The sequence below is a fragment of the Symphalangus syndactylus genome, chromosome 5 (genome assembly GCF_028878055.3).
Source record: "Symphalangus syndactylus isolate Jambi chromosome 5, NHGRI_mSymSyn1-v2.1_pri, whole genome shotgun sequence".
Lineage (NCBI taxonomy): Eukaryota > Metazoa > Chordata > Mammalia > Primates > Hylobatidae > Symphalangus > Symphalangus syndactylus.
The window spans coordinates 128107985-128128000 of NC_072427.2; the positions used below are offsets into that span (position 1 = coordinate 128107985).

Below are 20016 nucleotides of genomic sequence, written 5' to 3' on the forward strand. Positions count from 1 at the left end.
GGCCGAGCAGAGGGAGGGGCGGGCCGAGCAGAGGGAGGGGCGGACCGAGCAGAGGGAGGGGCGGAACGAGCAGAGGGAGGGGCACAGGGGGCTGAGGAGTGCTGGGTTGGGCTTCCAGCTCCCTGCAATGCAGAACAGTACTGGAGTTCGTGGAGCTGGAAGACCGCCAACCGACTCTGGGCCCCGGGCAGGAAACGTAAGTGCCAGGAAGTTAGCAGGGTGGTTCTTTGGCTGGCGCCTGAACCTCGCCAGTCTTCGTCGCCCCTCCCCTGTCAACGCCTACCCCGCTTCGACCCGAGGGTGCGCTGTCCCTCTGGTCACTGTGATCACCGTCCATGGCCGCCTGCGGATACCCACGCCGCGCTCAGAAGAGGGCTCTGAGGCCATGCCTGACTGTGGGGGCGGTGGCCGGGCTTCCGGGACCCCAGAGGGAGTCGTCGCGCGCTAGGTGGAGGGGACCCCTCTGGAATCCGGCGGGCTCCGGGCGCAGATGCAGGAGCGAGTGGGGAGAGCCGCGTTCCTGGCATGTTTGCCTCGAGTTAGTCACGAAGGAATCGAAGAGAGCCTCAGTCTTCGAGGCTTTTCCCTTCCTGTGAGCCCCTATGAGGCCAGCACATTGATTTTTTTTTTCTTTCGCAGAACAATTTCGGACCTCCTGGGGTCTATGCTAGGTATAAGGTGTATCTTTGTCCTCCATGAAGTAGCAAAGATAGACATATGAACAAATTTCGACACTGTGATGACTGCCACAAAAAGCAGCATTATGGGGTTGAATGTAAAAGGATAACACTAGCGGCGGCGGGGGCCGGAGGATGAAGGAAGGCTTCCTGAGGTAGGCGCTGGCGAAACTGAAGTTGGAGAGAGCAAGTGGCATTTGCTGAAGTGCATTTCCGGTAGAAAGAACTCCAGTGGTCCCTCACCTGACTGAGTGGCGCAGTCAGAGATAAATGGAACAGGTACACTGACTAGAAAGGGCAAGATGGACTAAACTTCGCCGTTGGGCCACTGGGCTCCCCCGCAGGATTTTAAAGGGCTAGCCAGTGGATGGATTTTGTTTTGTTTTGTTTTGTTTTGTTTGAGAAGGAGTCTCGCTCTTTCACCCAGGCTGGAGTGCAGTGGCGCGATCTCGGCTCACTGCAGGCTCCGTCCCCCGGGGTTCACGCCGTTCTCCTGCCTCAGCCTCCCGCGTAGCTGGGACTACAGGCGCCCGCCACCTCGCCTGGCTAATTTTTTGTATTTTTAGTAGAGACGGGGTTTCACCGTGTTAGCCAGGATGGTCTCGATCTCCTGACCTCGTGATCCGCCCGCCTCGGCCTCCCAAAGTGCTGGGATTACAGGCGTGAGCCACCGCGCCCGGCCTGGATTTTGTTTTTGTTATTTTCGCTTTTTATTTTCAAATATGTATTACGCGAACTTGGTACAACATTCATGTGACAAAAAGGTAGATACGTGGGCAGGACACGGTGGCTCAGCCTGTAATCCCAGCACTTTGGGAGGCCGAGATGGGCGGGTCACTTGCTGTCAGGAGTTCGAGACCAGCCTGGCCAACATGGCAAAACCCCGCCTCTACTAAAAATACAAAAATTACCTGGGCGTGGTGGCGGCGCGCCTGTAATCCCAACTACTAGGGAGGCTGAGGCAGGAGAATCGCTTGAACCCGGGAGGCGGAGGTTGCAACAGTGAGCCGAGATCGCGCCACTGCACTCCAGCCTGGGCGACAGAGTTAGACCCGTCTCAAAAAAAAAACAAAAAAGGTAGATACAATGATCAGCTGCTCCGCTCCGTTCTTTCTAGTGGTAACCATTGTTCCCCCTTTCTGGTGTATCTTTTCAGAGTCTACAAATAAACATTTTATAAAGATGGTCCTTCAATACATATTCTACAGCCCAGTTAAAATGTGAGAGGCCATGATCTACAGGCAGCCATTTATAAAGGTGGATTGGATTTTATAAAGATTGTCCTTCAGGCCGGGCGCGGTGGCTCACGCTTGTAATCCCAGCACTTTGGGAGGCCGAGGCGGGCGGATCACGAGGTCAGGAGATCGAGACCACGGTGAAACCCCGTCTCTACTAAAAATACAAAAAATTAGCCGGGCGTGGCGGCGGGCGCCTGTAGTCCCAGCTACTCGGGAGGCTGAGGCAGGAGAATGGCGTGAACCCGGGAGGCGAAGCTTGCAGTGAGCCGAGATCGCGCCACTGCACTCTAGCCTGGGCGACACAGCAAGACTCCGTCTCAAAAAAAAAAAAAAAAAAAAAAAAAAAAAAAAAAAAAAGATTGTCCTTCAATACATATTCTACAGCCCAGTTAAAATATGAGAGGCCATGATCTACAGGCAGCCATTTATAAAGGTGGATTGGGGCCGGGCACGGTGGCTCACGTCTGTAATCCCGGCAATCTGGGAGGCCAAAGCGGGAGGATCGCTTGAGCCCAGGAGTTCGAGACCAACCTGGCCAACATGGTGAGACCCCATCTCTACAAAAATATATATATATCCAGACATAGTGGTGTGCACCTGTGGTCCTGTGGTCCCAGCTACTCAGGAAGCTGAGGCAGTCGAGGCTGCAGTGAGCCACGTTCTGGCCACTACACTTCAGCCCGGGCATCAAAGTGACAAGACCAAAAAAAAAAAAAAAAAAAATGTGGATTGGAAAGAGGCAAGAAAGAAGGCAGGAAAAGGATGGAATGTAAGTCCCAAGGACACAATCTTACTCACAATTGTATCTCCAACATTTGGCATAGTGCCTAATACGTAAGTATTTTATGAATTAATTAAATGAGAAGAACACAAGCCTAAATTAAGGCAATGGCAATGGAGAAGAAGAAACCAACTTGAGAAATATTTAAAGGTCATTGTCAATGGAACTTAATGACTTTAATGGTTAATTTTATGTATCAACTTGGCTAGGCGATGGTACCCATTTTACTCAGTTTTTGGTCAAACACTAGTCTAGTTGTTGCTATGAATTGTATTTGTTAAATGTGATTAACATTTAAATCAGCAGACTTTGATTAAAGTAGATTACCCTCTATAATGAGGGTGGGCCGCATCTAGTCAGTTCAAATTAAAACGAGACCCTTAAGGAGCAATTCAGCCTCCAGACTGCAGCATCAAATCTCCCTGGGTCTCCAGGCTGTTTGTCTGCCCTGTAGATTTCAGACTTGCCAGCTCCCAGAATAATGTGAGCCAATTCCTTAAATCTCTTTCTGCATATACACATCATATTGATTCTGTTTCTCTGGAGAACCCGTACTAATATAGTGTCTGACTGGATATGGAGGAGGAGGAGAAGGGAGAAATAGAAGATAGACAATGCCTTTGGAGATTGAGTGACACTTATCTAGTTGCTTAAGTCAAAAACCTGAAAACTGGCCAGGCATGCCTGTTACGGGCTCACGCCTGTAATCCCAGCACTTAGGGAGGCTGAGGCAGGCAGATCATTTGAGGTAATTCAAGACCAGCCTGGCCAACATGATGAAACCCCAAATACAAAAATTAGCCGGGCATGGTGGCACATGCCTGTAACCCCACCTCCTCAAGAGGCTAAAGCAGAATTGCTTGAACCCAGGAAACAGAGGTTGCAGTGAGTCGAGATTGTGCCACTCCACTCCAGCCTGGGAGAGACTCCATCTGAAAACAAACAACAAAAAAAATGCTGGGCGCAGTGGCTCACGCCTGTAATCCCAGCACTTTGAGAGGCTGAGGCAGGTGGATCACCTAAGGTCAGGAGTTCAAGACCAGCCTGGCCAACATGACAAACTCCATCTCTACTAAAAATAAAAAAAAATTAGCTGGGCATGTTGGCGGGCACCGTAATACCAGCTACTCGGGAAGCTGAGGCAGGAGAATTGCTTGAATCGGGAAGCAGAGGTTGCAGTGAGCCGAGATCACGCCATTGTACTTTAGCCTGGGCGACAAGAGCGAAACTCCGTCTCAAAAAAAAAAAAAAAAAAAGAAGAAGAAGCCTGGGCGCAGTGGCTCATGCCTGTAATCCCAGCACTTTGGGAGGCCGAGGCAGGCTGATCACTTGAGGTCAGGAGTTCGAGACCAGCCTGGACATGGTGAAACCTGTCTCTACTAAAAATACAAAAATTAGCCAGGTGTAGTGGCTCATGCCTGTAATTCCAGCTACTTGGGAGGTTGAGGCAGGACAATGGTTTGAACCCAGGAGGCAGAGGTTGTAGTGAGCCGAGATTGTGCCACTGCACTCCAGCCTGGGTGATACTCTATCAAAAAAAAAAAAAAAATGGGGGCATGTGGGTAGAAGGTGCTACGGAAAAATTCATGGGCTATGTGTATGCAGCATTGTTTTCAAAGCAGAAATTGAGAATTCATTTATAGTGGTGTGCATACTGCTTTTTCAAATGAGGAAACAGGAAAACAAGGGTCTAGACCTATGTGTTAGGGACTTCCTTTAGTCCATAAAACTTGCGCCGGGCGTGGTGGCTCACACCTGTAATCCCAGCACTTTGGGCGGCTGAGGCAGGTGGATCACCTGAAGTCAGGAGTTCCAAGACCAGGCTGGCCAACCTGGTGAGACCCCTCTCTCTACTAAAAATACAAAAAGTTAGCCGGGTGTGGTGGTGCACTCCTGTAATCCCAGCTATTTGGAAGGCTGAGGCAGGAGAATCGCTTGAACCTATGCCTCATAGGTTACAGTGAGCCGAGATCATGCCACTGCACCCAGCCTGGGCAACAGAGCGAGACTGTCTCAAAACACACACAAAAAACTTGTGATTCACAGAGTAGTCTCTAGGGGAGCTCTATAATCACAAATACAGTGACAGTATTCCCATTTTACAGATGAGCAGACTAGGTAATCAATGTTTCTTAACAAATTAACATTAAAACTTCTGTCAGGAAGTTCCAGGCCAGGCACAGTGGCTCACATCTAAAATGCCGGTACTTAGGAAGGCTGGGGCAGGAGGATCACTTGAGCTCATTTCAAGACCAGCCTGGGCAACATGGCAAGACTCCATCTCTACAAAAAATAAAAAATTAGCTGGGCATGGTGGCGCACACCTGTAGTTCCTGCTACTCAGGAGGCTGAAGTGGGAGGGCCACTTGAGCCTGGGAGGTTGAGGCTGCAGTGAGCCATGATCGTGCCACTGCAGTCCAGCCTGGATGACAGAGCCAGCCCGTCTCAAAAAAACTTTCATCATGGCTGGGTGCAGTGGCTTATGCCTGTCATCCTAGCACTTTGGGAGGCAGAGACGGGTGGATCACCTGAAGTCAGGAGTTCCACCAGCCACTCAGGAGGCTGAGGCAGGAGAATCACTTGAACCCAGGAGGTGGAGGTTGCAGTAAGCTGAGATCCTGCCACTGCACTCCAGACTAGGTGACAGAATGAGACTTCATGTCAAAAAAAAAAAAAGTTTCATCATTAAAGCTACAGAAGAGTAAATAAACAGCACAAATGAAGCAGAGCTACTTATAGGTTCTTTTTTTTGAGATGGAATTTTGCTCTCATTGCCCAGGCTGGAGTGCAGTGGTGCAATCTCTGCTCACGGCAACCTCCGCCTCCCAGGTTCAAGCAATTCTCCTACCTCAGCCTCCTGAGCAACTGGGATTACAGGTATGTGCCACCATGCCCAGATAATTTTTTGTAGTTTTAGTAGAGATGGGTTTCATCGTGTTGGCCAGGCTGCTCTCGAATTCCTAACCTCAGGTGATCCACCCGCCTCAACCTCCCAAAGTGCAGGGATTACAGGTGTGAGCCACTGTGCCTTGCCTTATAGCTTCTTTTTAAGAGGAAGTACCTTAAGCATCAGACTCAAAATCTTTTTTTTTTTTTTTTTTTTTTTTTTTGAGACGGAGTCTCGCTCTGTCTCCCAGGCTGGAGTGCAGTGGCGCAATCTCGGCTCACTGCAAGCTCCGCCTCCTGGGTTCACGCCATTCTCCTGCCTCAGCCTCTCCGAGTAGCTGGGACTACGGGCGCCCGCCACCATGCCCGGCTAATTTTTTGTATTTTTAGTAGAAACGGGGTTTCACCGTGGTCTTGATCTCCTGACCTCGTGATCCGCCCGCCTCGGCCTCCCAAAGTGCTGGGATTACAAGCATGAGCCACCGCACCCGGCCTCAAAATCTTATAAAGATGGACTAGGTTAAGGCTGAAGAGCAGATTGTTTTAATTGGAAATAGGGGCAGGTCAAAACTCCTATTTATAAAAGTGCAAAATTATGGAGTCATTACATGTTTTTTCTAATGATTTCTTGGGAAAAAGAGTACATGTAAAAACAAATTTTGGCAGAGCACAGTGGCTCATGCCTGTAATCCCAGAACTTTGGGAGGCCAAGGCAGGTGGGTGGATCACTTGAGGTCAGGAGTTCGAGACCAGCCTGGCCAACATGGTGAAACCCTGTCTCTACTAACAGTACAAAAATTGGCTGAGCATCATGGTGCATGCCTGTAGTCCCAGCTACTAGGGAGGCTGAGGCGGGAGAATCGCTGGAACCCAGGAGGCAGAGGTTGCAGGGAGCTGAGATCCCACCACTGCACTCCAGCCTGGGCAACAGAGCAAGACTACATCTCAATAATTAAATAAATAAAGTTTTTGATTTATATGATTTGATAAAGTTAAATGTTTTATTTTAAACCAAAACGAAAAACCAAAACCCTACCCCCATAAGTCGTAAGACATGAAACTGTCTCCATTCAACTTCCATATATTTTTCCATACTTACAGGGTGCCATAAAATCCTAGAGTACCTTCCCGTTCCTGTCTGGCCAGCGGAAAAAAACATGCCTTCCTCAGGGAGTGCCTAAAATCCACATGGTTAGTAAGCTCTCAGTAAGCCACACAAGCCGTACTCTCCCCAGAACCTTAACAATCTTCTGACCTGACTGTCCACTATGATGCTATCACCCAGTGCATTAACTGTCTTAGAGAAAGGGAATACTTTGCATGGAGAGTCATATAACTGCTAACTGTCCTCCCACCCACCCACTCTATTTCCAAAGCGATCTTTTAAAATACACACCTGATCGTTTACTCCCCTGAGCCTCCTCTCCCCACAGCCAAGCCTAGCTTTAGCCGTTTAACAAATATTTTAAGGATCTTGACTTTCTCTACTGGTAGATTTTAAGCTTAAGATTTTAAGGCATTATCTGTTTTGCCACCTTCTACCATTCACAGAGCCTGGCATGGTGCCTAATACATAGTAGTGGTTTTTCTTTTCTTTTTTTTTTTTGAGATAGAGTCTCTTGTCACCGAGGCTGGAGTGCAGTGGCACAATCTTGGTTCACTGCAACCTGCCTCACGGGTTCAAGCGATTCTCCTGCCTCAGCCTTCCAAGTAGCTGGGACTACAGGCGTGCACTACCATGCCTGGCTAATTTTTGTATTTTTAGAAGAGACGAGGGTTTCACTATGTTGTCCAGGCTGGTCTCAACTCCTGACCTCAAGTGATCTGCCCACTTCAGCCTCCCAAAGTGCTAGGATAATAGGCGTGAGCCACCGCACCCGGCCTAATAGGTCTTTTAAAAAATGCAAACCACTGCTATGTCTTTCTTAAAAAGCCTCCCTGACATCTGTGGTCCTGTGGTATTACAATATCCTGATCCTACTGCTCATTCCTGCCTTCTGGCTTCAGGCATCTCTCAGAACCCGGTATTTAGTTCTCATCCCTCCTTCAGAGAACTACCTGCTTTAACATCTCCATCCTCGTATGTTACTTGTATATTGCTTTATGGCTTATAACATGTTGACATTTCATTTGATCCTTGTAATTCTAAAAGGTAGGTAACAACCCTCTTGCTTAGTAAGTGGCTGGGTTTTCAGGGACTTGAATTCAATTTTCATTCTGAATTTCATGCTTTCATTGACCATGCTCTCAAGTCAACTATCTGCCTGAATAGACTGTTATTTCTCAAGGATTACTGCAGTGGCTTTCAAAACTGTGTGTGCCTCAAACTCCTTTGGAGCTTAGGGAAAATAGCTATCACAAAGTCTCATCACAGAAACTAGTGTGGGACCAGAGTGTACTATGCTATAGTGATACTCATTATTTTAGCCCATACGTCGAGTATATTCCTCATCTTAGTGCACTACAATCTGGTTCACTCTTGCCATCTTCTCTCTTCTTTTCAAAACCAACCCCTTTTATTCTGGTTGGTATCAAGTGTTTTTCACCTCTGCTCACAGTAGTTCCAGCAATAAAGAATGCCCTTCCTTCTAAAATCATTAGTAAGTAATGTTAATTAAGAGACCTACATTCTAGTCCTAGCTCTGTGATCTTGGGAAAACACTGTAAAATAAAGAGTACACCTAGAACTTGAAATTCCCTTCTAGTACAAAATGAATTATTACCTACAGGTCTAGTTTGTACCACTGTATATTCCTTACATTTTTTTTTTTTTTTTTTTTGAGACAGAGTCAGGCTCTGTCACCCAGGCTGGAGTACAGTGGCACGATGATCTCGGCTCACTGCAAGCTCCGCCTCCCGGGTTCATGTCAATCTCCTGCCTCAGCCTCCCGAGTAGCTGGGACTACAGACACCAGCCACCATGCCCGGCTAATTTTTTGTATTTTTAGTAGAGACGGGGTTTCATCGTGTTGGCCAGGATGGTCTCGATCTCCTGACCTCATGATCCACCCGCCTCGGCCTCCCAAAGTGCTGGGATTACAGGCGTGAGCCACAGCGCCCGGTCTATTCCTTACATTTTATAAGAACATTTTTTTTTTTTTTTTTGAGACGGAGTCTCGCTCTGTCGCCCAGGCTGGAGTGCAGTGGCGCAGTCTCGGCTCACTGCAAGCTCCGCCTCCGAGGTTCACGCCATTCTCCCGCCTCAGCCTCTCCGAGTAGCTGGGACTACAGGCGCCCGCCACCACGCCCGGCTAATTTTTTGTATTTTTAGTGGAGACTGGGTTTCACCGTGGTCTCGATCTCCTGACCTCGTGATCCGCCCACCTCGGCCTCCCAAAGTGCTGGGATTACAAGCGTGAGCCACCGCGCCCGGCCTATAAGAACATTTTGTTGGCCAAATAGACTTACAAACTTGAGAAAGCTTCGTATTCATGAACAAACATAATCATACAAAATGCCAAGGCACTAGGAAATAGAATATTATGGTGATAACTAAATTCAAGTCTCCCAGAGGAACTGCATAGTCTCAGTTCACAGCTTTCTCCAAGTCTCAATTTCCTTTATGTTTTTCAACATCAAAAGGGAAAGTAATGTGAAAAAAGATATGCTTCTAAACAAAAAAAGCACTGTACAAATGTTGTTAGAAATTATATTGTTGCTGATGGCTGATAAAATATCATCAAAGAGAAGTGCTTCCATAAAAGTTTTATTTATCCCCACAACAACCCTGTGAGGTAGGGTGATCAGGGCATTTGAAGATGAGAAAACTAAATCTACATTACTTGTTCACGGCTATACTGCATAGTAAATAAGAAGAAATTAAATTGAGATTTTAAAATGTCCATGACTTTATATTGATTCACGTGGAAACAAGGCAGAGAGAATATTAACTCCCCCCTACCTTAATGCCAAAAGGACACTGCCTTGAAAAATCCCATTTCAAAAGATGAAAGTAGTATTTCATTGCTTATTTCTACAAACATTTATAAAATAAAAAAATAGTGAAATATTTTACAGATAATATATATAATGGTCTCATTCAGGGACATGTCCTTTAGCTATGTATATGGTCAACTATTCCAAGTCCTAGAAATGCAAACCCTTAAAAAAGTATGAAAGACAAAAATGATAATGAGCAGTAGCCTTAATCTTCTTTATTATTCCTCCAAGTATCTTGAATAAGCTCTGTGAAATCTGGTCCCAGTTTAAAAAACAAAACAAAACAAAACAAAACTCTACCACAAAGAGATGTCTGGTGAACTTTAATTTTGTTGCCTACTCTCAAACCAGTGTCACATTTAGCTAAAACATTGATTACCCAATACTGGCTATTAGAATCACCAGGAGAGCTTTAAAGAAAAAAAACAAAACCAACCAACCAAACAAACAAAAAAGCCAGAACTCTCAGGCCCCTCTCGAGATCCAGTGAGACAATTTTCCAGGGGTAGGCCCCAGGAATCTATTTTAAAAGCTCCTCAGAGTAATTCTAATGGTCAGGTTTCAGAATCAACTGATGTATCTTAAAATACTAATATCAAAAGCATAAACTAGTACAAACTTGTCGCTCTCTCCCCCCCGCTGCCCCACCCTTTTTTAAAAAAGATCTCAAATCATGTTATATCCCCAGAACTCTTGCCTCTGGGCAAGTAATTTCAATTCAAGATACAGAGAAACATTTTATAAAAATGTATCCTAGTTAGTGAGACTTGGATTCCAATAATAACTTAAGTAGCATTTAAATATAAGATACTGAGTTTTGTGGTTCATATTCTGAAAATTCTTAAATGTATTTTATACAGGTTTGTCGTAGGCTTTCAACTCAGGGGAAGACATGAGAAGTAATGACATCAGCACTAAAAAAATACTATATTCAATTATAGCTCATGAGAGGAATAAGAAAGTGAATGAATGACAACCCTAAGGCCTTTTGGCCCATACATTTTTGTTCCCAGTCCACTCTTCCCCTATAAGGGGAAATAAAACATTCTTTACTAGTTGCTTGGCATAGTTATTCAGTGGGTAACTTAACTAAGTTAATTTAGATACACAAGATTAAAAGAGATAACAAATAAATACCTAGGAAGACAAAGAGAAGTCAGGTCAGAAAACCTTAACTAGCTAATGATGTAGTATATAACACCATCATATTAGTACAATTAAATAAAGGTTTCAATGTCCTTTACATTTTAGCTTTATGTGATTGACACAGACATGGAAGAGATCTGGTCCTTATGAAGAATTCTGTGCTCGCAGGAAAGATTTGTAGGAATAATGAAATGCTTTCTTCATTGATGAGATGAAGTCTCTGTTTTTCAGGCAAGTTGATGGAACAAAACAATGAGAAACAAACTTCTTTAGAAGGTTGAATGAAAGTAAGATCTAGCTGAAAAAGTCATTGGCCAAAGATAATTTTTTAAAAAAACCATTCTATGTTAACCCTTGGAAAAAAAAAAAAAACCCCAGAGAAATACAAAAAAACAATGTACACATTCATTTCACTGACAGTTACAAGAAAATAGCCGTTTATAGAAGTTACACAATGCTTTCAACAAATCCCAAACAAATTTTGGGAAACAGATAAAGCCATTGGGTAAAAATAAATATACATACTAGCTAATATAAAACAATTTATGGTTACGAATTGTCATCAATTCTCTTAGGACACAAGGAGAAATATGGTGATATAAATCTGATGAGGGCTACATATATTACATGGAATTAAAAAACAACTGATTAAAACATCCTAACAATGATACAAATATTTAAAAGAATGTCTTAAAAGTCAGACATTTACCACTGGAAATAGCACGACTTTAATATGTACTCCAGAGTTGTAATGTGTACACAGGTCACTTTCGCTGTGGTCTCATCGGGTATCCACCTCTCCTGCATTTACTAGTCAGTTTTTTAAGAGTCCGTGTTTCCTGTGTGAGCTGAAGGGGCTGGGCACATTTCAATTTAAAAAATATACACCTCCAATTAACTAAATGGAAGTTTTTTACGTCTACCAACAGATAAAGAAGAGAGAGGATAATGGGAAGACAAAACATTGTATTAAGGTAGAAGAAAGCTGGCTAAATTGTCTCTGTAAATTATCTTAAATTTCGTATTAACAAATTTAAAATGACTCAAAGTAACGAAGAAAAAATATATTAATTTGGCCTCAAGAAATTTTCTCAAGCCATATAAAATTTTCTTAGTTTATTTCTTTACGGAAGCATCTTATGCTTGATCAGCTGACTTAAAGGAACTCTCCTAGTGCGGGACTGAAAACAACTTGATCATTGATAAAAGATGATTAGTTTAAAAAGTTGGTTTTTATTATTGAAGTGCCCACAGGCACAAGAGTATAGGTGCTTACATTTTCCCTTTAGATTATGGGAAAGCCCTTTGAGAATGCACTAAATCAGGAAATCTTTCAGCAATCAGAATGCTGAAAGTTCAGATCTTTTAAGTTTTGGGTTTCGCTGTTTGAGCATAACATAAAAAGGAAGGGAGCAGGGAGAAATGTAACTAGGTTCACAATTTTGAGCAAGAGCATATGTAAAGGTAACGTATGTACATTTTATTTCAAGAAAGACAGAAGACAAACAGCATAAAGATGCCCAGATGCCCTAAAGATAAATACATTTCAAAGATTCTCATTAAAATGAATCTGTATTTTTTTCCTGCAAGCAAAATACCTTTCTTTAAATAAAATTAAAAAAATCAGTATTCTGAATTGCAAATGCTTTTGCTTTTTTTTTTTTTGCAGAAAATCTGCCATGATTATTTTTTTAATGAATAAGGATTTTCCACAAAACAGGCTTGCTCTACATGCTAGATTTTTAAACAGTTCAGTGACACAATATGCTAACTACATACACAACAGATAATATAGTAAGAAAACACTCAACCTGATGAAAAGTTAAAATCTTCATTAATACACTGAAAATTGACATAACTCATGCCTTTAAAATCAAAAATACAAAAATTAAATGTTTTCCTAAAAAGATTTCCTTATTTTAAGGATTCATTTGAAAATGAAGCTGCATGTAATTTGTACAGTAAGTTGTACAAGTAAACAGGTAATATACATAAAAAATTAATTGACATACTCCTCAATTATCAGTTGTCCACCTTTAATTTCCAATACTGTACTTTCTTAACAAGCATACAAAATATCAAACTTCTCTTTAGAAAAAGTGCCGTTCTTTGACATCCTTTACACAAAAACAGTCTGAGCCTGTGGCATGTTAATGCAGTTGAGAGGCAAAGCATACGAACTTTTACAAATTCTACCTTCCATAAAAAGCCTCCCGAAAAGGAGATTACACGCCACTATAAAAATATCAACCTCTTGTGGTAGCTGCATTAGAGAACCAAGGCTTGAAGACTATTTTCATATAGCATAGAAAAACCACTATGAGAGCATATTAACTGCATTGGTGGCTTGGGAGTTTACTGTGCCACAGGATTATGCATAGCTACTGTTAGGTACCAAGACTGTTACACAGTTTTAAATTGATTGTAACTGAGAGCATAACAGAGGTACTACCAGCCCATGCAAAATAACTAAAAATACTGAGTCACTGTGCTGAATACTTCATTCCTGGAGAAAACCAAAGGCAGCAGTAACTAAATCAAGCCAAACAGGTGACCAAACTTTCTCCTCAAAGATTTGTGAGCACAGTGAAGTCTGAGGTATACCTTTATCCATTGAATCTGTGTGCCATTGCAAGATATTACCATTTGAGAATATACGCCATCACAATGGTTTAAATCTTTTGTATATTAGTCATTCATATATTCTTATCTACCCAGTCTCTCGATTTTTGAAAAGATTTCACCTACAGTAGAATATTACAGAAACAAAATATAAATGCATGTCTTTCTAAATGAAACTTACGTGGACTAAAAGTAGAGAATATTTTTAAACAAATATACAATGTGCAGGCAGACAAAGCAGGAAAACGGCCATTCAAATGTATAATAAAAAACTAAAAATTGACTATCTCCAGAAAACTATGAAGCGCCTCAACTAAAAGGAATGCATAATGAAATTCTAATCTAATACAGGTCAAAAATGTAAAAAGGTTATAAACCTTAACAGGAAAAATAAAACAACTTTTACTGGCCATTCCTGTTGAAATGAGAATCATAAAGTAACAGAAAAGTGGCTACAAACCCACTTAGAGCACCAAACAGAGAGAAAATAAAAGTCCATTTTCATCTCTGTTATTATCATAAAATCCTGTGTGACTACAGGTCAAACTGCTGGTGGCAGAAACAGAATTCTTTATAAACTGCAGATGTCCTGTACATAAAAAATTTCACTGGAGTTGCACTAGTTCTAAAGACTCTTCTGTTTTAGCCTACCTACTATATGTATTCGATCTGAGATAGATAAAGTCTCTTTCTGTAACCCTTGATTATTATTGGGCACCAAAGATAAGAAAAGCAAGACGGGGTACAAAAATGCAAAATTTCAACAGTAATGGCAATGTTTTTGTCTTAGTCCAAAAGGGTCCTGCATTCTCTCCCCCTTCAGTGATCTGACAAGTCTTTGTACTTAATCTGGGGGCAGCAAATCATGCAAGCGAAATCTGTCTCTGATGTGTGGTCGAACATCTTCATTCTGTGTGGAAAAAAGACAATTTTTAAAAAGGCATAAAATTTCAAAGGTATGATCTTCATAACACAGACATTCTTACCTTGCAGAGGAAACATACCAGTTGTTACTTTACGAAATATTTTATTTGCCAAATAGAGATACTACATAGATGCAGTTAAATTTAGATTTTGAAAAGAATTTCATTGAAGATTTTTTTTTTTTTTTTTTTTTGAGACAGAGTCTTGCTCTGTTGCTCAGGCTGGAGTGCAATGGCACAATCTCAGCTCACTGCAACTTCTGCCTCCTGGGTTCAAGCGATTCTTGTGCCTCAACCTCCAAAGTAGCTGGGACTACAGACGCCCACCACCACGTGGGTCTGGCTAATTTTTTGTAATTTTTGTAGAGGCAGGGTTTCACCGTGTTGGCCAGGCTTGTCTTGAACTCCTGACCTCAGGTTATCTGCCCACCTTGGCCTCCCAAGAAGATTTGTTTATTTATAAATGAACGAATGAATGAATGAATGACAGGGTCTTGCTCTTTCACTCAGGCTGGAATGCAGTGGCACAATCCTGGTTCACTGGAGCCTCAAACTTCTAGGCTCAAGTAATCCTCCCACCTCAGCTTCCTGAGCAGCTGGAATTATAGGCACACGCCACAATGCCTAGCAAGCTTGCTTATGTATGTATGTATGTATGTATGTATGTATGTATGTATGTATGTATGTATAGATGAGGTCTCACTATGTTGCCCTGGCTAGTCTCAAACTCCTAGCCTCAAGCAATCCTCCCACCTTAGCCTTCCAAAATGGTGGGATTATTGCTGGGTGCAGTGGCTCATGCCTGTAATCCCAGCACTTTGGGAGGCCAAGGCAGGTAGATTACCTGAGGTCAGGAGTTCGAGATCAGCCTGGCCAACGTGGTGAAACCCAGTCTCTACTAAAAATACAAAAAATTAGCCAGGCGTGGTGGCGGGCGCCTGTAATCCCAGCTACTTGGAAGGCTGAGGCACGAGAATCCCTTGAACATAGGAGGCGGAGGCTGCAGTGAGCCGAAATTGCGCCACTGCACTCCAGCCTGGGTGAAAGCACAAGATCCTGTCTCAAACAAACAAACAAAAAACAGTGGGATTAAATAGGTGTGCACCACTACATCCCGCCAAAGTTTCATCAAGCAGTAGAGGCCAAACCAAGACAGGTAAAAGGAAATTCTACTTTCTACATTGGTCTTTAAAGCTAAGTGTTCCATGTGATATAGAAATAGAATTCCCAGAATAAAGTTTCAGTAGCATAAGCATTAATTCTAGATGTGAATTGTAAGACCAAAATGAAACATTTAATTTTGTTTGTTTGTTTTGTTTTGTTTTGAGACGAAGTCTCACTCTGTTGCCCAGGCTGGAGTGCAGTGGTGCAATCTCGGCTCACTGCAACCTCCGCCTCCCGGGTTCAAATGATTCTCCTACCTCAGCCTCTAGAGTAGCTGGGATTATAGGCGCCCACCACTACGCCCAGCTCATTTTTGTATTTTTAGTAGAGATGGGGTTTCACCATGTTGGCCAGGCTGGTCTCGACCTCCTGACCTCAAGTGATCTGCCTGCCTCGGCCTCCCAAAGTACTGGGATTACAGGCGTGAGCCACCACACCCGGCCAATTTAATGTTATTTCTAACACAACTGCTTAGCAACTTGTAAGAGAAAGACCACTGAAATAGTAAAGATATTCAATCTATAAATTAAGTACTTATAAGCATAATATAATATATAAAGTCTGAAAATGTGGTTGGGCATGGTGGCTCACGTCCATAATCCCAGCATTATGGGAGGCTGAGATGGGCAGACAGTTTGAGCCCATGAGTTCGAGACCAGCCTGGGAAACATGGTGAAATCCCATCTCTACAAAAAATACAAAAATTAGCCAGGCATGGTGGCACATACCTATAGTCCTAGCTACCCAGGAGGCTGAGGCAGGAGGACAGATTGAGCCCAGGAAGTCAAGGCTGCTGTGAATAGTGATTGTGCTACTACACTGCAGCCTGGGTGACAGAACGAGACCCTGCCTCAAAAAACAAAAAAAGTTTGAAAATGCACATAATCTTTTTCAACCTTTGCCCTTATCTCCCGTGACAGATGACTTTATCATCATCATCATTATTATTTTTTAAAGAGCTGGAGTCTCACTATGTTGCCTAGTATGACCTCAAATTCCTAGGCTCAATCAATCCTCCTGCCTCAGACTCTAAAGTAGCCAGCACTACAGGTGCCTATGATGGCACCTGTGACCTGGCTCACAGTTGACTTTATAAGTCAGTACACACAAAGCAAAGACATATAAAAATATTTATTTCTATATAGTTGAGCTAACAAAAACACAACAGAAACAGATGAGCTATACTTACCAGTTCTACAAGCTTCTCCAGGAATGGAATCAATTTTAGGAGTTCATTGTCATTTTTATCCATAAACCAACTTTCTATAGGGATTCCATTAGAAAGCTAAAACAATAAATAAGTAATTAAATCCTCTTTTACTTATATTTTACCTAGTTTGGAAAAAGTTAAAAAATAAAGATTAAGTAAACACTTATCTAAAAGTTCCTTTGAAAAGTAATGTCACCAGACTTTGACAACTCAATAGTGCAAGAGACAGAGGATAAGGAAATAAATTGAAACCCATTGGTTTTTCAGTGTCATTTCTTCTCAGAGTATATAAAACTAAACAAGAAAGTTCCATCAAAATACATTTTAGAAGGATCATTAATATAACTAAAATATTCCATTATTCCTTCAAGAAATAGTTACAATTAGTACAAGCTAGGTAGGCACTGTGAAAGATGGGACACCGCCAATCTAAAGAGAATACAGAAAAGCCTATACTTTTTCTTTCCCTTAAATACAGTGACCATATCTCCCATTCATTATTCTATTCCCATCCAGTAGGATGATAACTTGAAATACAGCAGAAACTTAACAAATTAATGGTATTTCATTGAAGAGGAGCCTAAAAACAAGAATGCAAGCCATATTTATTTTATGGTGAATAATCTCTGGGATAAAATGTTTTAAAATTTAGGCTAAATGGGCCGGGCGCGGTGGCTCACGCCTGTAATCCCAGCACTTTGGGAGGCCTAGGCGGGCGGATCACGAGGTCAGGAGATCGAGACCATCCTGGCTAACACAGTGAAACCCGTCTCTACTAAAAATACAAAAAATTAACCGGGCATGGTGGCGGGTGCCTGTAGTCCCAGCTACTCGGGAGGCTGAGGCAGGAGAATGGCGTGAACTCAGGAGGTAGAGCTTACAGTGAGCCGAGATCATGCCACTGTACTCCAGCCTGGGCGACAGAGCGAGACTCCGTCAAAAAAAAAAAAAAAATGTTGTATATGAGATGGAGGATAATTGATATAATTTTATCAAGGAACCAAGATGAAATTCTTAAAAGACATTTTTAAATGTAAACAAATAAAAGTAAGGACCTAAATATAACTTAATATCGGCCGGGCGCGGTGGCTCAAGCCTGTAATCCCAGCACTTTGGGAGGCCGAGGCGGGTGGATCACGAGGTCAGGAGATCGAGACCATCCTGGCTAACACGGTGAAACCCCGTCTCTACTAAAAAATACAAAAAAATTAGCCGGGCGTGTTGGCGGGCGCCTGTGGTCCCAGCTACTCGGGAGGCTGAGGCAGGAGAATGGCGTGAACCCAGGAGGTGGAGGTTGCGGTAAGCCGAGATTGCGCCACTGCACTCCAGCCTGGGGGACAGAGAAAGACTCCGTCTCAAAAAAAAAAAAAAAAAAAACTTAATATCGTATACAGCTTTTCCCTTGTTTTCTTTTTATTACAGACATTTTGAAACACAGGACAAATCTAGTTTATACTCCAATCCACTTTCCATCATCCCTATTCTGGACTGGCTTATTGTGAAGTAAATCTAAGAAATCCTATCACACGGGGCTGGGTGTGGTAGCTCACACCTGTAATCCCAGCACTTTGGGAGGCTGAGACAGGTGGATCACCTGAGGTCAGAAGTTCGAGACCGCCAGGAGCGGTGGCTCACGCTTGTAATCCCAGCACTTTGGGAGGCCGAGGTGGGGGGATCACGAGGTCAGGAGATCGAGACCACAGTGAAACCCCGTCTCTACTAAAAATACAAAAAATTAGCCGGGCGTGGTGGCGGGCGCCTGTAGTCCCAGCTACTCGGAAAGGCTGAGGCAGGAGAATGGCGTGAACCCCGGAGGCGGAGCTTGCAGTGAGCCGAGATTGCGCCAATGCACTCCAGCCTGGGCGACAGAGCGAGACTCCGTCTCAAAAAAAAAAAAAAAGGAAGTTCGAGACCAGCCTGGCCAACATAGCAAAACCCCATCTCTACTAATAATACAAAAAAATTAGCAAGGCATAGTGGCGCGCACCTGTAGTGCCAGCTACTAAGGAGGCAGAGGCAGGAGAAGCACTTGAACCTGGGAGGTGGAGGCTGCAGTGAGCTGAGATAGTGCCAATGCACTCCAGCCTGGGAGACACAGAGAGACTCCGTCTCCAAAAAAAAAAGGAAAACAAAAAAAGAAAAAAGGAATCATATCACATGGACATATTCATAATCTAAAATATACCTTGAAAGGATGACTCATCAGGCAGGCGCAGCGGCTCACACCTGTAATCCCACCACTTTGGGAGGCTGAGGCAGGCAGATCACCTGAGGTCGGGAGTTCGAGACCAGCCTGACCAACATGGAGAAACCCCGTCTCTACTAAAAATACAAAATTAGCCAGGCGTGGTAGCAGGCACCTGTAATCCCAGCTACTTGGGAGGTTGAGGCAGGAGAATCGCTTCAATCTGGGAGGCGGAGGTTGCAGTGAGCCGAGATCGCGCCATCGCACTCCACTCCAGTTTGGGCAACAAGAGTGAAACTCCTTCTCAAAAAACAAAAACAAAAACAAAAAAAGGAAGGAAGGATGACTCATCTATATTTGTAGTTATATGTCAAAGAAATATTAACAAAAGGTACAAATATATTGACAAAATAGTCTAAGAAAATATTTCAGAACATTAAACCAAATAACCAGACCAGAAGAACATAAACTAACTATAGTACTCAAATATGTTTATGATTAAATTACTAATTACTGATTTAATAACTGATAAGAATGCTATTAAATGATGCTTATCTTATAGTTTTCTTACTCAGGTTTTTCTTCATTTATGCTGCATGCCATTTAAGTAAAAATTTTCCAAAAGGAATATACCATTTTGTCATTTCTAATTCTAAAAAAATGACACATTAAAGGGAAATTCCACCAGTGAAAATTCTCTTCTTCTTCTCCCATCATATTCTGTCTGGCAGCGTGTGTCTTCATTGTATTTTTTCCAATCTGAGTTTGTTTATCAACTTTCTTCCTACCTGATATGCAAAGGCTTGTGGTGAGTTGTCAATTATTATAGTTTTTGAAAGATCTCTTCCAAGAATATTTAAGTCCTTTATATAGTTTCCTTGTACACAAACACAATGTTCACGGAAAAGCCGGTGCCTAAACATAAAAATAAAAACAAATAAAAAAAAAACTTTCTAAAAAGTAGAACATATACACACATATATATATACCACAGGCTTTATAGGTTAAGCCATATTAGTTTCTCTCTTGAAGGAAATTCAAACACAAATATGGGTCTAAGCGTTGGGCTGCCATTTTACTATAAAAATTCTTAGCAATTACTGAAAGCTTACAACCAAATATTACTATGCCTTAAAGAACTTGAGTTTATCCCAAAATGTTATTATTAAATTATAAAGGGTAATTAAAAATTCTAAATTGTTTTTGTAATTTATTTACCCAAGAAAGCTCAGCTCAGATGCAGCA

At 42.6% G+C, this 20016-nt stretch overlaps 1 protein-coding gene and 1 long non-coding RNA gene across 9 annotated transcripts in view; one reads left to right on the top strand and one right to left on the bottom strand.

Moving 5' to 3' along the window:
• Positions 1–81: 81 nt before the first annotated feature.
• On the top strand, positions 82–6559 carry LOC134736667 (uncharacterized). 2 transcript variants are annotated; one of them, XR_010120832.1, is made up of 2 exons: positions 82–196; positions 1834–6559. It is a non-coding gene; the product is annotated as an uncharacterized lncRNA (long non-coding RNA). The 2 variants fall into 2 exon arrangements; XR_010120833.1 differs by lacking the exon at positions 82–196 and adding an exon at positions 444–956.
• A 2713-nt stretch (positions 6560–9272) lies between these two features.
• Positions 9273–20016, bottom strand: part of CTDSPL2 (CTD small phosphatase like 2) — a 113489-nt gene continuing 102745 nt past the window's right edge. For all 7 annotated transcript variants that reach the window (XM_055276864.2, XM_055276867.2, XM_055276861.2 and 4 more), the window contains 3 exons: positions 19560–19686; positions 16566–16661; positions 9273–14199 (listed from right to left, as the gene is read on the bottom strand). In XM_055276864.2, coding sequence (XP_055132839.1) covers positions 14134–14199; positions 16566–16661; positions 19560–19686 — 289 coding nt within the window. In that variant the 3' untranslated portion in view covers positions 9273–14133. The remainder of the gene's footprint in view (positions 14200–16565; positions 16662–19559; positions 19687–20016) is intronic.